The sequence below is a fragment of the Miniopterus schreibersii genome (assembly GCF_964146895.1).
Source record: "Miniopterus schreibersii genome assembly, chromosome: 2".
In the NCBI taxonomy this organism is placed as follows: domain Eukaryota; kingdom Metazoa; phylum Chordata; class Mammalia; order Chiroptera; family Miniopteridae; genus Miniopterus; species Miniopterus schreibersii.
This window is the reverse complement of record NC_138102.1, coordinates 141575476-141590450: the sequence shown is the minus strand read 5'-3', so window position 1 is coordinate 141590450 and position 14975 is coordinate 141575476. Positions and strand designations below refer to the sequence as shown.

Genomic DNA, 14975 nt, shown 5'->3' with positions numbered 1-14975 from the left:
AAATGATGTCTCCCTCATGAGAGACTTCTGTCATCCCATGTAAAATTCTGAATTTGTCTACTGTGCTTTTTCCCATAGAGAGCTGTAGTCGTCTTCCTACCTTCCTGTTACTAAGGTCTCCTTCCAAGGTGGGAGTACCAATGCATGTCAGTAGACCTAGGCCATCTCTTGATTGGAAAGCTAAGTCATTTTAACTCCACTTTGTAGAGCTGGGATATAGTTCTCTCTCTCAATGAAAAGAACCACTGTTTTGCATACCAAGTTTTATCATGGATCACTTGAGTGGAATTGTTGCTCTCTTTGCCTTCTCTTGTTCCCAGTTTGATTATAGGTTTTTACCAAAGCTATCACAAGTGAGATCAACAGTAGAACTGACGTGGAGCCTGCAAGATCTCACAAAGCTCTCCAAGTGTCAGCTCCCTTCATGAGAGATTTCCCCTTTCCAGAGCCCTCACCCAGCTAACCTGGGCTGACGCTGTCCTCCCTCTGAACATCTTTGGTATATTCCGAATGTGTCAGGGCTGCTGGGACTCCCAGAAGATTGGAGAGTAGAGTGCATCAGTGAGCTCCAGCCTTTTGTATAAGAGAAGCTTTGATTCAGAGCTGCCTTTTAGCTTAGAAAAGACCAAACCCACATTCTCACCCTTTTATTTGCTAACTCAAGACCTGGATATGTGTCATTCATGTTTCCATTTTGCTTTAGAGGACTTGACTTGGAGAAGAGTGCACGCAAACTCTGTGCTAAAACTTAAAGGAGAGAGACCCCTTCTAAATTGTCTCTGGTCTGGAATTTGCCAGATTCAACTTGATATTATTCTGTGTAGAAATCTGTATGTCTTAAAATTTAGTTTTTACTTTATATTTCTCTAGGACCTGTGTACAAAAATGAACTTCTAAGTGACTTTGTTAAAAGTTTCATCTGCATGCTTTGACTATGTGCATAGGATTGATAGGCCCAACAGTAGGGTAGAAATCTAAAGCAGGTGTCTCAGGTTTTTCTGAGCAAGTATCACTTAATAGTTTGAATAAAACCAGTCAGGAGGGCCTCACTTACTAGTTCCTTTTCATTTCCATCATAAATGGTCCCCCAAAGCACTACGTCTTCTCTGTTCATCAGCATTGATTTAATATCATTTTGCTCTCTTTAGAGTTGAGATTTCTTGATTACTTTTCTCTTGGATTTTTTATTTCTCTGCTTGCATTTCTGTTACTTTCTCTTTTTACCTGTGGGATGAGATAAGAAGAAGTGGGAAGAATGATAGGCCTTTTCCTTCCCCGCCCCAAATTTGCATTTAAGAAAGCATTCTCTTTAAATGTATACATTATGAATATGGCAATTTCTAGTGAAGGGAAATAGAAAGTGTTTTAAGACTACATTTAGGCTCATTGTTTCTTTTATATATATATATATATATATATATATATATATATATATATATATATATATATCTTTATTGATTTCAGAGAGAGGAAGGGAGAGGGAGAGAGATAGAAACATCAATGATGAGTCATTGATCAGCTGCCTCCTGCACACCCCCCACGGGGATCAAGCCCGCAACCTAGGCATGTGCCCTGACTGGGAATAGAACCTCAATCTCCTGGATTATAGGTCAACACTCAACCGCTGAGCCATGCCAGCTGGGCTAGGCTCCTTGTTTCTTTGAAAGTATTCTAGTTATTAATCCAGTTGCTTTTGCATTTCTCCTTTATCCACATTGCTTTCTCAGAAAAGGTAACTAAAGTTTAACTGAAGTTTAACATAGTGATCCTAAGTGGAAAAACACTGAAGACACACAGGATCCACTTGACCTATCTTTGAGAGCTAGTTTAGTTTTTGTCAGACTTGGTGATTTGAATCTGGTCTTGAGTAAATAAATCTATGGCTGCTAAATCTCTCCCAAATTACTCTTGATCTGAAGAACCTTCAAGAACTATCCTTGTGAGGTTTTCATCAGCAGCAGGAAAGTTGACCTACATGACTTTATTCCTAGCACTTGTCTGGACCAAACCAGATTTTGGGCATTGGGGAGCTTTTCTTTCCCCTGGGATGAGCAACTGCTTGTCACTGCTATTGAGACCTGTTCCAATGTTAATTTTGTAGGGGAATTAGCTCACGTTACTTCAGACCAGTTAGATTTCTCAACCTGAGCCACAAACTGGGAAATACAAATGTACTTTATTTATAATCTGGCATCACCATAGTGGAAGATTTTGATCCCAGTATGGTTTCCTTGGACTAAAGATAATCAGGCTTTGTTTCTTTATTCAAGGGATTGTAGTGGCTTCACCTACTTCTCAGAATTTATTAAATGTCTGACTTCCTCTCAGGTAGCTGACCTTTCTGTACATTGAGTCCCCCTGTCTTTCCTTGATCTATAATACATGTAAATATATTAACTACTTTGCTGAGACATCCCAGTGCTAGTTAATGTTAGCCTTTTCCAAGAGTTCTTGCTGTCCAATTTGCCCCCACATGGCTTCTGTTGCACACTCTGTTGTGTAGGAGTCATTTGAAGGAGCATTCTGCTGTTTTGGATAGTCAGTTTCCAGCCAGTATCTTGCTTGTTCTAGTATGTAAGCCAATGGAAGAAGCAAGACAGCTTGTCTTCACAGACAGAATAGTGCCAGTCTCCATTCTTGTAGTATCAGGTCAGGAATTCTACCAGCAGCTTCTTGCCTTTATTGGCCAGTGGCGGTAGTAGCAAGGAGCACTTTTGCTTGGCTGCATTTAACGTGACAGCCACGGCTGGCAAGACTTGAGTTTAGGAAATGATAACATCATCTCCATAAGTTGGCATTGATGTCTACAGACATGGTTGTTTACAATTATCAACCCTAATGGAAGGAAGAAGAGTTTTGGCTGAGGGCATTGTATAATCCAGTGACCATTTATATTTAATATTGCTATGTAATCAAGTGCCAACCTTGACCTGCAAGCATTAAGCCACACCACCTTTCTTCTTCCTGTACCTTCCTCTAATTTTTCCGAGCAATCTGGGTGAGAATCTTGGAGAGGAAATTTTTTGATGACCATAGCTAATGTTATTTAGTTAAGATTATTCGTTTAATTAAAATTTGTTTCTCTGAGCCCCTCTGATGTATAAATAGTTGAATACAATTTCCAACCTAAGTCTCTACTTTAAACTTCTTGAAAGCTGAACGAAATCCCACCAAGGAGTTGATCTGTGCCTTAGATTTTTAAGTAAAACACTTGAAGAATTTCTTTTACACCTTTCTGGACTCACATTTACAGATTTATTTGGCAGTGACATCTGGTTTATGGAGAAGAGCTGTTAAGCCAACTGATTGTGAGTGTTCACGTCCATCCCCACAAAGTGATGAGTTCTATGTATGGTTGGTGTATTAGTTGAGCATCTCTGGTTACAGGATATAGGAGTACTTCAAGGAATCTAAGGGCTGGAATTTTAGGGGCTTTGGAAGCCAGTGAAACAGAATGTAGAGCCAGAAAGCCCCAGATACCAGGAAGTACTTTGTCTTCCTTCCTCTTTCTTCTCTCCATGTGTCTATTTCCTTTTTCTATCTCTTAGCATACTAACTGCTGTTACTTCTCAGATGTATCCTGATAGAATGACAGGATATAGCTACCACTTAGCTCCCAAATCTATATGAAAAGACTACTGGACTGTCTCTTGTCCTGTTCCAAATTTGTGGAGGAAGAGATCTGGATTTAAGTCAGCTATCTACCCTGTCTTCTATAACCTACTAACAGAAGGTGACTTCCTATAAACAAAGTTTCTGGGAGCCCACCTTATGGAACAAGGGATAGTTTGAGCTCCTGGCCAGGAATTTCCTATTACATGGGCTTGGATGGAACCTGTCCAGAGAGTTCCAAGCCCAGGAAAGTCAGATTAGACTCATGCTAAAATTGTATGGGTTTTCCCCCCGATTTATTTATTTATATCGCAAATGCGTTGGTTTGACTCTATAATGGCAGCTTACAGCTCATTTCTCAATTTCTTTAAAATAGAAATAGAAAAAGCCTTGAACAATTATCTGGTGTTCAGGTAGGTGATTGTCGGAACCATTCAGGAGAAATGGCTGTATAAACGCTGTATGAAGAAGTCCAGGAAAAGAAACTCTACAACCATTCTTCAGTGACCTGTTCAACTATTGTTTTTTTAAAATCAGTCTTTGACTCTGCAAAAGAACTGTATAGTTTTAGGGACCTAGAATTGAATTATTGACCCAGTATAGACCTGCCCCAACCCAGTCCAATATAATGAAGGACTTTTCTATTCCTCAGAAACTTATGGAAATAAGTTCTATAACACTGGAACCATTTTTGCTTCTTCATGGCTGCCTTCTATTTTATACCACCAATACCATCTTACTTAGCTCTGTGATTATGATAGAACTTCCCAGAGCCTTAGGAATAGAGGATTGAAATTTTGACTACTTAATCCCAAACAAATATCTCTGTCCTATTTTAAAAGAGTTTTAGAGCAGATTGTTCAGCTTCTTCTCCACTGCCATGAATTTCTGTGTTTATCCACATTCTTTGTGTGAGAAAATGAGACTGAAAGGTGACTTAAAACTTGTTCTGAAACACAGTGGGTCATGAATAGTGGCTGAGCCAGGACCAGAATTCCTGCTTTCTGATTCCCTGTCTGCTGTTCTTTCTGCAAAGCCCTATGACGAGAAAAGGAATCAGGTTAGAAATGCCTTGTATCCTAGAGCCCAGGCTATTTCTGTCTAATTTCTTTGGTGGCAACAGGGAAGGCCCACTCAAAAGAAAGCATAGGGCCCTACACACTTTGCATCTCTACAGTCTAACTCTTGGCTCCCCCCTCCCTTAACTTCTCTTAGATCCCTGTCAGAATATCTGTGTGAGAGGAAAGAAAATTTCTCGTTAATTTACTCTTTCAATAAGAATATACTAAATGCCTGCTTTGTACCAGGCCCATTACTACTGTTGGACTCAGAAAATTCTATTTGGCTGAACTTCGAAAACTCTAGGTGATTGCTTGCAAAAGAAGAGTCATGTTTATCACCCATTAGATCATCATCATATGAAGTTATCCATGCAGTGTCATTATCCCAGTCATCTCTCTTTGAGGAAGGCAACATATATATAATAGTGATAGCTAACAAGTGTGAAGTGCCAGGTACTGTAATTTATATTTTGCATTCATTATCTTAATTTAAACCTCACATCAACTCAGTGAGGTTGATATTGTAAATACCATTTTATAGATGAATAAACTGAGGTTCAGACAAAAATGGTTAACATTTGAATCATTTACTATGCAACAGTTGCTGTGTTAAGTGTTTATATGAATCGTGCTTGATCCTCACAACAGCCTTATGATATTCAACTATAATTATCCCCATTTTAACGATGAAAAATATGACATTCTAAGAGGTTAGGTGTATTGTTCAGGTCATATAAGTAAGTGGTATAACTTGGTTAAGATTCATAAATATCTACCCAGCCTCACACTTCAAGGCCAGGATAGAGATTTCCCTTATATTTATATCTAACATTCTTGCCTTCAGAAGTAAATCAGAGATAAGATCCCTCCCGAGGCCCATGTGTCAAGTCTCTGTGTCTGCCTCCTGCCTGTCTGGTGCATTGTCACCCAGGAGTGCTCGGTGCTTTGTTGGCCATGTCCTATGGATAGTCTAATGTCTGGCAACGCCCAGGAGAGCTATGTAGACTCAGTTTTGACCCGAACATCATGAACCCACAACCATATTTTTCTGTCTCCCGTCACTGATCTCTCCCTGTACAGTTAAGAAATGTACCTTCAGGTTCAAATTGGAACCAGTAGCTTGCATTTAAATCTTAGATTCAAGTAGGTTATATATATTTTTTATTTTGTTTTTAATCTAGGACAGTAAAAGGTCAGTTGTAGAGAACAGGGCATATATGTGATACAGAAAAGGTGTATTTTTAAATGGAAAAACAAACCATAAATACTCAATTGATAATAATTAACCCTTTCAACACATTTCCAGAGCTCTTGGGGAAATATTATTGTACCTTCCCACTTACTATTGGCTTTTAAACTTTTGGTAGTTCTCTTTCCAACCTAGAAGCCTCCTCAGTTCCTGTTTTTTCCATTTGTTTATTCAGCTAATATTTACTGAGTACCTGCTGGGTTCTAGGAAGTATAGCTACAGCTGTGAACAAGACAGACATAGTTCATTATAACCATGATAAATGCTACAGAGGAAAGTATAAGGTGCTATTAAAATAGTAATAATCATGGGGGAAGGAGAAGAGTTGTAAAGTCAGGGAAGGCTTTCCGGGGGAACTGATACTTAAGCTGAGACCAGAAGGATGAACAGGAGTTAGATAGGTAGGACAAGGGAACGGAAGGAAGCATTCCAGACAGAAGGACTAGCACATATGAAGGCCCTGACGCAAGTGAAAGCTTGACTCATTTAGGAGCTGAGAAGCAGTCAGAGACAGGAGAGTGTTTCCAGGAAGAAAAAAGAGCCACATGTTGGAGAAGGAACTTTTTTTTTAATTTAGTGACTTAAAAATTGATACTTCTGGAAAAAGTGATAATATTGCTGACCTGTTGTTATTCTCATGGATAAAAGATAGAGTGGCTATGTTTCAAGGGTGGTGCTATGGGGAGGAGTAGGAGCCAGTAGCCAAGAGGGAGGCTGGGGGAGGTGGGGAAGGCTATGGAGTGACTCTGATTCTGGGGGTTCTGTCTCCTCAGGCCTGAAGACCATTGTGGGTGCCCTAATTCAGTCCGTGAAGAAGCTGTCAGATGTGATGATCCTGACAGTGTTCTGCCTGAGTGTTTTTGCCTTGATCGGACTGCAGCTGTTCATGGGAAACCTGCGAAACAAGTGTGTTGTGTGGCCCATAAACTTCAATGAGAGCTATCTTGAAAATGGCACCAGAGGCTTTGATTGGGAAGAGTATATCAACAATAAAAGTAGGTGGCCCCTTCTCTGCAAGAGGAGAAAGAAAAATCTGTCTCTAGTTTACATGTTTCAGAAGCCACCACTGGGCTTTAAAAATGTAGTTGGGGCCAGAAAGGAATGCCAGTGCTACTGGAGGTAGCCTTGTGAAGTTACTCCCTTTCCTCGAGGTAGGATTGTGTTCAGAAGCTCTCAAACATCAGCCCTTTCTTCCCCCTCCCCGCCTTTAAAACAAAAATGAAACTTTATAGCTTTGTCACATGTACTTCTGAACTTTTGCTTTGAAAATCAGGCTTAGTGGCTTGATAGAAATACTTTTTTCCCTAGTTGTGTTGCTTGAGATATTTAAACATTTGGTCCAGCATATACCTCGTAAGCTTTCTTAATACTATAAGACCTCAGTAATTGATCTGGTCTAGGGAGTCAGGTAATCTCTAAGGCACCATTTGATCCTATTACAGGTAAGGAGTTTTAATAATTTCATTTCAGGAACCAAAACACTTGCGTCTTAAACTAAGGAACATTTGGTGGTTGTAATGCATCTATGAAGTAATGGGGAGACGTTAACAGTATCACTATGAGTTACTCTTGAGGAAATAAAGGCAGTTAAGTAGTCAAAAGAACATATTGCAAAGGGGATTTCAGGGATATATACAGTTAAGGGAAACATGCCTTCCACTTTAATATAAGACATGGTCACAAGTGGTCAATGAGGATTTCTAGTTTATCTGTGGTAAAGAGAAGTTATAAGGCTAGAAGGATAAAGTTGTATAAAGGGGTTAAGGTTCAGAAAACCCTCTTAGACCCCTTTGATTCAAGTACCAGAACCTGGCATGTAGATTTGAAGTACGAGTGGAGGTCAGGTGTCTGGGAAAAGAGCATTGCATTAAGGGCTTTATGGTAGCACTTTTCATTTTTAAATACATATAGGAAAATGATGGGAAAGAATTCTTATCAGGTTTCATGGCTGTCAGAAAAGATTTATATGAGCTAAAATCAATAACTGTTTCTGCTGGGTCTAGTTAGGAACAGTGTAACCTTTTTTCTCTCATTCACTTAAATCTGCCTTATTTATTTCCTGCCTCTTCAAACTTTTCTAGCAAATTTTTACACAGTTCCTGGCATGCTAGAACCTCTACTCTGTGGGAACAGCTCTGATGCTGGGTAAGTAGCTCACCTAGTTTTATTCTCCACCCTTAAAATGATGTTTCAGATAAAAATGCACAATATTTTCACTTTTCTTTTTGCTCATGTGGTAGACCCTAATTGGATCTAACATTGGGACTAACATATTTTCTTAAACAATTGACCTGGCTACTTTGTTTCTTCCCTCTTTTTCTCTTCTTCTTCTTCTTAAATCCCATTTGTTAGCTGGCTCTATAGATGGTTATTTATTATCTACAAGGTCATAGACATGACTTACAGCTGATGCAGTAGAACTATGTTGAAATACCCTGAACTTCCCTTTCTTTCCTCAGGCAATGCCCAGAGGGATACCAGTGTATGAAAGCAGGAAGGAACCCCAACTACGGTTACACAAGCTTTGACACTTTCAGCTGGGCCTTCTTGGCATTATTTCGTCTTATGACCCAGGACTATTGGGAAAACTTGTATCAGTTGGTAAATAATACCTCTTTTTCAAGTGCTACCTTTTTTTTTTTTTTTTTTTGGTGATAGAGTTTGCATGAGGATATGTGAGGTTGGGCACATTCTGTGTAAGAGACCTTTAGTGAAGATATTATACAGTAATCTTAGGTTGGTATTTCTCTGGTCTATAAAATTAAGTGAATTCTTTCAGCTCTTGTCCCTGTTTCTTTATTTTATTTATTTATTTATTTATTTATTTTTAAATATATCTTTATTGATTTCAGAGAGACGAAAGAAGACAGAGAGAGAGAGATAGAAACATCAATGATGAGAGAGTCATTGATTGAGCCCACAGCACGGGCATGTGCCCTGACCGGGAATCAAACCCTGATCGCACAGATCCTAGGTCGACGCTCAACCACTGAGCCATGCCCGGCCAGGCTTGTCCCTGTTTCTTTAATGCTCAGTCATGTATAGCTGGAGCGGATCACAGCCTCTTACCTTGCCTGGGAATCTGCTCTCTCTTCCTACTTTTTATTGTTTCACCAAACCATCTGCAGTATTTCTGCTTTTGGATTTTTGGTCTTAGGGCATCTTTTTAAGAAGTATTAGTAAAACATATTGTGCAAAGCACTATGCCGGACATTATAAAGATGAGATTTCTATCCACAAGGACCTTGGAGTCTAAATCTATCAACATTTTTGAGATTCGTAACATATTTGGACTTGTTCAGGCAGGTTGTGACAGGTAAAAAAAAGGTCAGTACCATCCTATTGGGCTACATTGGTGACTGAGCAAATCATTTAACTTTGCTGGTTGTGATGAAGAAGTTAGTCTAGGTAATTGCACAGGGTCTTCCAGCTTAGAAATTCTATGCTAATCCATTGCTTTCTATTTGACTTTGGCATTTGATGATGCCATTTAGTTTGAGAATGAGAAACATGTCCCCTCAAGCATGATGGGACCTCTTTAAGGGAAGCTTCTAATTGAGATCCCCTAAGGAATTCTTACTTTCTGTTGGACAACCTAGAGTTCCCCCTCAGGTCCGAATCTTTCTTATGCAGTATTTATGATTGATGTTAAATTTCATTTAAATATTTGTAGTTGAAAAGAAGAAAGAAGAAAACTAAGTAACGGTGGGTTACGTATCCCTAACCTAAACCCAGTTGTTCTTTGATGTCTGTTTGCTTGCTGCTGATGAATAGTCCTAGGATCCTTCTGCCTTTTTCCTTTTCCCCCATGATCCTTTATGTCATGTCCTCTTTAAAAATCCATTCTATTATGGAAGGATAAGGGAGAATGTCACTCACAGTGGGGACTTCCTGTGACTTGGATCTGATCCCAGAGATGGAATTTGTCTGTTAATACTCTTTTGAGGGCGAGTAGATAAATGAGCTGAAGTCTTGTATTCTTATATTTGTTTTAGAGCCAGCTGACAAAGTCAAATGTAATTCTTAGCCCAAAGCATTTTTTCTATTAAAAAAAAAATCCTATGAAAGTAATATATTAGGAGTATTTGGAAATGGAAGAGGACTTTTTTTGCACAGTGAATGGGAGGTAACACTGGCATTTACAGTGAGTTGAGGATACTGAGGCCCTCGGCCATTGGGCACACTAAGTGCTTTGCAGTATGAAGTAGTACCACTCAGTGAAGGACTGTCCTATCCAAAATGCAGCAGAGCCCCTACCGAGGAACATTCGCCCACCTGTCAACTGATGCAAGTAACACTGAAAATGGTCTTTATCTTTGCAGACCTTACGAGCAGCTGGGAAAACATACATGATCTTCTTCGTCTTGGTCATCTTCGTGGGTTCTTTCTATCTGGTGAACTTGATCTTGGCTGTGGTAGCCATGGCTTATGAAGAGCAGAATCAGGCAACACTGGAGGAGGCAGAGCAGAAAGAGGCTGAGTTCAAAGCAATGTTGGAGCAACTTAAGAAGCAACAGGAAGAGGCACAGGTTGGTGATTAATTCTTTGCAACAGACCTGCCTGCCAAATTGCCATGACTAAGGCCCCATCTAATTGCCACTCCAGTTGATCTCTTTTAGGCACATTGTCAAATAGAAGTTATTGAGCTGATTAAAATACCCAGTTGACAACTGCATGTGGTTGTTTCAATTATTCTATTTGTCTTAATGGCCAAATTGTTTGTTAGTATGGTCTTTTGTTGAATTTTTCAATTGCCATGATGGCTGGGGAGAAAAAAGTGGCTAGAGAAGTTTATATAGTGCTTCATGGAAGCATAGCCTTTTCTTTTGAGGAAAACATTAGGATTTCCTTCAGAGATTCTCTGTGGTCTTAGAAAAGTATTGATTGTAATTAAAAATAAGATATAGGTAAAATACTAATGTAAAATTTGAAAAGCAAATATATAACCCTACCACCCTAACACTTTACTTTCTAATCTTTATCCAAATGTACATGTATTTTTACATTGTCAGGCCCATATATATAATGGAGTTTCTTAGCATTCATTTTCAGAGTTGCCCAGAAAAGATTGTTTGACGCTAAGAAGACAGCCAAGTTCTTATCTGAGATACTCGAGAATAAATCCCAGAGTTCTCACAACTGGATTCTGCTCTGATTACTTAGTGCTGTGTGCCACAATGCATATTCAGCCAGAAAATGGACACAGGCAGGCCCTGGCCACAGTCTCCTGACTGGCTGGTTTCTCCTTCCTCCTTTTCTCCCTCCTTTCCCTATCTCAGGGAAAGGAAACGATCGGCACTAATTGCTTGGCTTTGGGTGACTCCAGGTAATTGCTTCTGATCTGGTCTGTTGCTGTGGCTCCTTTCCTAGGCTGCTGCAATGGCTACTTCGGCAGGAACTGTCTCAGAAGATGCCATAGAGGAAGAAGGTGAAGAAGGGGGAGGCTCACCTCGGAGCTCATCTGAAATTTCTAAACTCAGTTCCAAGAGTGCTAAGGAAAGACGTAACAGGAGAAAGAAGAGGAAGCAGAAGGAACTCTCTGAAGGAGAGGAGAAGGGAGATCCTGAGAAGGTGTTTAAGTCAGAGTCAGAAGATGGAATGAAGAGGAAGGGCATTCGGCTGCCAGACAACAGAATAGGGAGGAAATTTTCCATCATGAATCAGGTAAACTTCGTACTGGGTCACAGAGCCTAAGAAATTTCTAATCTCACTTGATCCTTTTATTCCCCTTTGGCTTCCATATCCCAGACCCATCCTTGCATCCTCAGGCCTGCCTTTCCATGCTCCCTGTGCTCCTCTAGGAGGAAGTGTTACCGGCACATTCAGACCGTACTCTGCTCTAAAGCCAGCCCTAGGGTGATGTGATGACCTTGGGCAGACTTACTGCAGCAGTAAAGTCTATGTCTCACCAGCAGGCCTGTGTTCTAAAACACTAGGAAGATGTTTCTCCCCTTAGCATCTGAACATCAGAATTTAGCACAAACACCTCTATGAAAGAATTGCAAATAACTAGATTTTTAAAAAGTGATGAAACTCTTTCGGTCACCTTATTTGAGTGTGGCGAGTTTTAGTAATTAATTATTCTAGCTATATATAGTGTTATGATGATAAATTAGCCTGTGGTAGATTAAAAGCCTCCATTTACCCAACTTTGATAAATGGGGAAACTAAGAGAAAGAGAGGGGGAAGGACTTATGGGTAATTATTGAGCATTCTATTACTATAAGTATTGTCACATAACAGATATTTTTGGATTTCAAAGAACACCACTAAAATCCAATTCTTAGGCCATTTAATTCCTCATTTTAAAGAAATGCTGGAAAGTTCATAAGGTATTGAATAGATTACAATTATTGGTTATGACATTGTATCCAGTGTCTTTTCTTGTTTCCCAGGGATGACTCGTTGTCTCTTTTGTTAAAGTATTATTAATCATCACTTGAGGATATGTTTATCGACCTTAGAGAGAGAGAGAGAGAGAGAGATCGAAGTGAGAGAAGAGAGACATAGATTGGTTGCCTCCCGTATGCACCCTGACTGGGGATTGAACCCGAAACCTAGGTATGTGCCCTGACCGGGAATCGAACCCACAACCCTTTTGGTATACGGGACAACACTCCAACCAACTGAGCCACCCAGCTGGGGCCATTGTGTCTCTGTTTTGCATCTCTCACCTCCTAGTTCAGTCTTTGCAAGTCCTACTCATTTTATCAGAGCAATATCTCTCGTGTCCATCCCCTTCTTTCTAGTCTTATTAATCTGATCTTGGTTCAGACTTTTGTATTATTTTGTTCTTCTACAGTTATCCACTGCAGTCTTGTTTCCTCTGGTCCTTCTCCCTCAGGGATCCTTTGTGTTTTATATACTGTCAGTGGATCGATTCCTAAAACATAGCTCATTACTCATCACCAAACAGTTATGGAGTGCCTACCATGTGTCAAGGATTATACTAGGTCGTACAGATTAAAAAATGATTAAAACACCATCCCTGACCTAGGAAGCTTACAGTGTAGTGGAGCAGCGGGATACATTTAAAAATTACTTATATAATAGCATCAACGGCTCTGTTTCATAATTGAGATATGCTGGAGGGCACAGATCTATCCCAACCCAGAGGTTCAGCAAAGATTATCTGGGGAAGGTAAATAAAGGATAAATAGCAGTTTGTCAGGTAATGTTATGTGTGTTAGTGAGGGAGCAGTTAGAAGGAAGGGCATTTGAAAAAAAGTATATTCCAGTTTGGATATACCCAGTTGAATTATATGTTGGATAACCAAGTAGAGAGGTCTTTTAGGCACATGCATAGTCAAATGATAGCTCACAAAAGAGGTCCTGAGCTGAGAGGTTGTGATTGAAATCATGAAACTTGATGAGATTACTCACAGGTACTGTGTTGATAGAACAGTGGGCCAAGGACAAAACCACTGGTGTTCGTGGGCAGTGGAGATAAAGCTCACAAAGGGAAATAAATGAGTGGCCATTAGAGATGCTAAGAGAACACAAGGGATGGAGGAGGCAGGGGAGTGATCGATGCTTCGTGAGATCAGATTGGAAATGTTTGTTGAATTTAGCAATCTAAAGCATTGAGAACTTTAAAGACACGTTTCAGCCCAGAGTCAGGATGGATGCCATATTGAGTGGGAAGTGGATACAATGGGTGTAGACTTCTCACTCAAGCTTATTTAAAGAATATGGATGAAAATAAGCATTTTTATAATCTGTGGGGGGAGGGAAACCCAGAAGAAGGGGAGATGGAGATAGAAAATGTGGTAGAATAGAAAAGAAAATAGAGCACAGTCTTGGAAGATTGGGAAAATAGGGAAGGGTGGGCATGGATATATTTATAGAAAGGGAGTAAGAAGTTGAGGAAGATGATACCGGATACTCTCTAGTTTTCAGTAATATAGGAAATTTAAAATCTTACTGAAGGGAATGAGAGATTGAGTAGGGGTTTTAAAGAAAATATTGACAGTTCAGAATAGTTGTTAAGAAGAATAGGAGAGAGAATTCCCCTAATCAGATTTACTCTATTTCCTAATGAAGTCCCAACCCTTTAGCATTGAATTCATAGCACTTCCCCTTCTCCTGGCCACAACCTGCCTTTTCAATCTCTAGTCACTAAGCACCCTATTCTCAAACCAAGTGAACTACTAGATGCTTCTCATATATGATGTTTGTTTTCTGCCCTCTGTTTTGCTCTAGAAACGCTCTAAGATGCCCTATTTTTCCATCTCTGAATGTCTACATCATACTTATTCTTCAAATTCTTCTCTCAAGAAACCTTCCCTGACCGCCCCCATTCCACAACCACTTGGAAATGATTTCATCTTTTCATTGTATTTTATATATACCTCTTTACTCTCTGTAATACTATATTTTCTTATGTTCATATCCTCCTCTCAAAGTCCTAAAGTCAAGGCCTGCTGCTTTGCACATGGCTAACATTCAGATAGGTGTTGGACAAATAAATGAAGGACTTTTTTATAAAACTGATATTTAACCCCATCTGGGACTTCCTTATGGCCTGGAGCCAGCTGTCTCACTTTCACCTCACCTCTCTGCTACTTCAGCCTCTTTTGGGGAAAAGTATGATTGTAACTTTGTTGTAATCCAGCCCTTGTCTGGCGAACCATCATTAAGCTAGTTAATGAATTCCTTAGTGCTGTTAACACTTTGCTACTGAATGGTCTCTGATTAATCCAAACGCTTTAGCACAGAGTTGTACTGATTGCTCCATAGCTCAAAACATAAATCTGGCCTTCTGAGATGTCCTGCTTTGCATAAAAATGTTCACTTCTTCTAACTTCCCCATCTGAAAAAAATTATCGATTTCTACAGGCCATGGCTGACTGCCAAGGATTGCTTTGAAGCCCCACACAGTAGTAATAGTCTTTGCCCCAGGACTCTCCTGCAGTTTCTCTGATTTTATCTGGAAGAATGACTGAGGAAACTGAGGCCTAGAGAGATTAACTAACTTGTCTAAGGTTATATAGCTAGTAAATGTTAGTGTCAGGATTTGAACCAGTTCCCCCTGACTGCAGAGCATGTGCCTG

General features: G+C 39.8%; 1 protein-coding gene across 1 annotated transcript in view; it reads left to right on the top strand.

Annotated features, from left to right (window-relative positions):
* Positions 1–14975, top strand: part of SCN8A (sodium voltage-gated channel alpha subunit 8) — a 170086-nt gene that overhangs the window by 89599 nt on the left and 65512 nt on the right. The window contains exons 7-11 of the mRNA XM_081127064.1: positions 6696–6917; positions 8004–8067; positions 8382–8523; positions 10245–10451; positions 11293–11586. Coding sequence (XP_080983190.1) covers positions 6696–6917; positions 8004–8067; positions 8382–8523; positions 10245–10451; positions 11293–11586 — 929 coding nt within the window. The remainder of the gene's footprint in view (positions 1–6695; positions 6918–8003; positions 8068–8381; positions 8524–10244; positions 10452–11292; positions 11587–14975) is intronic.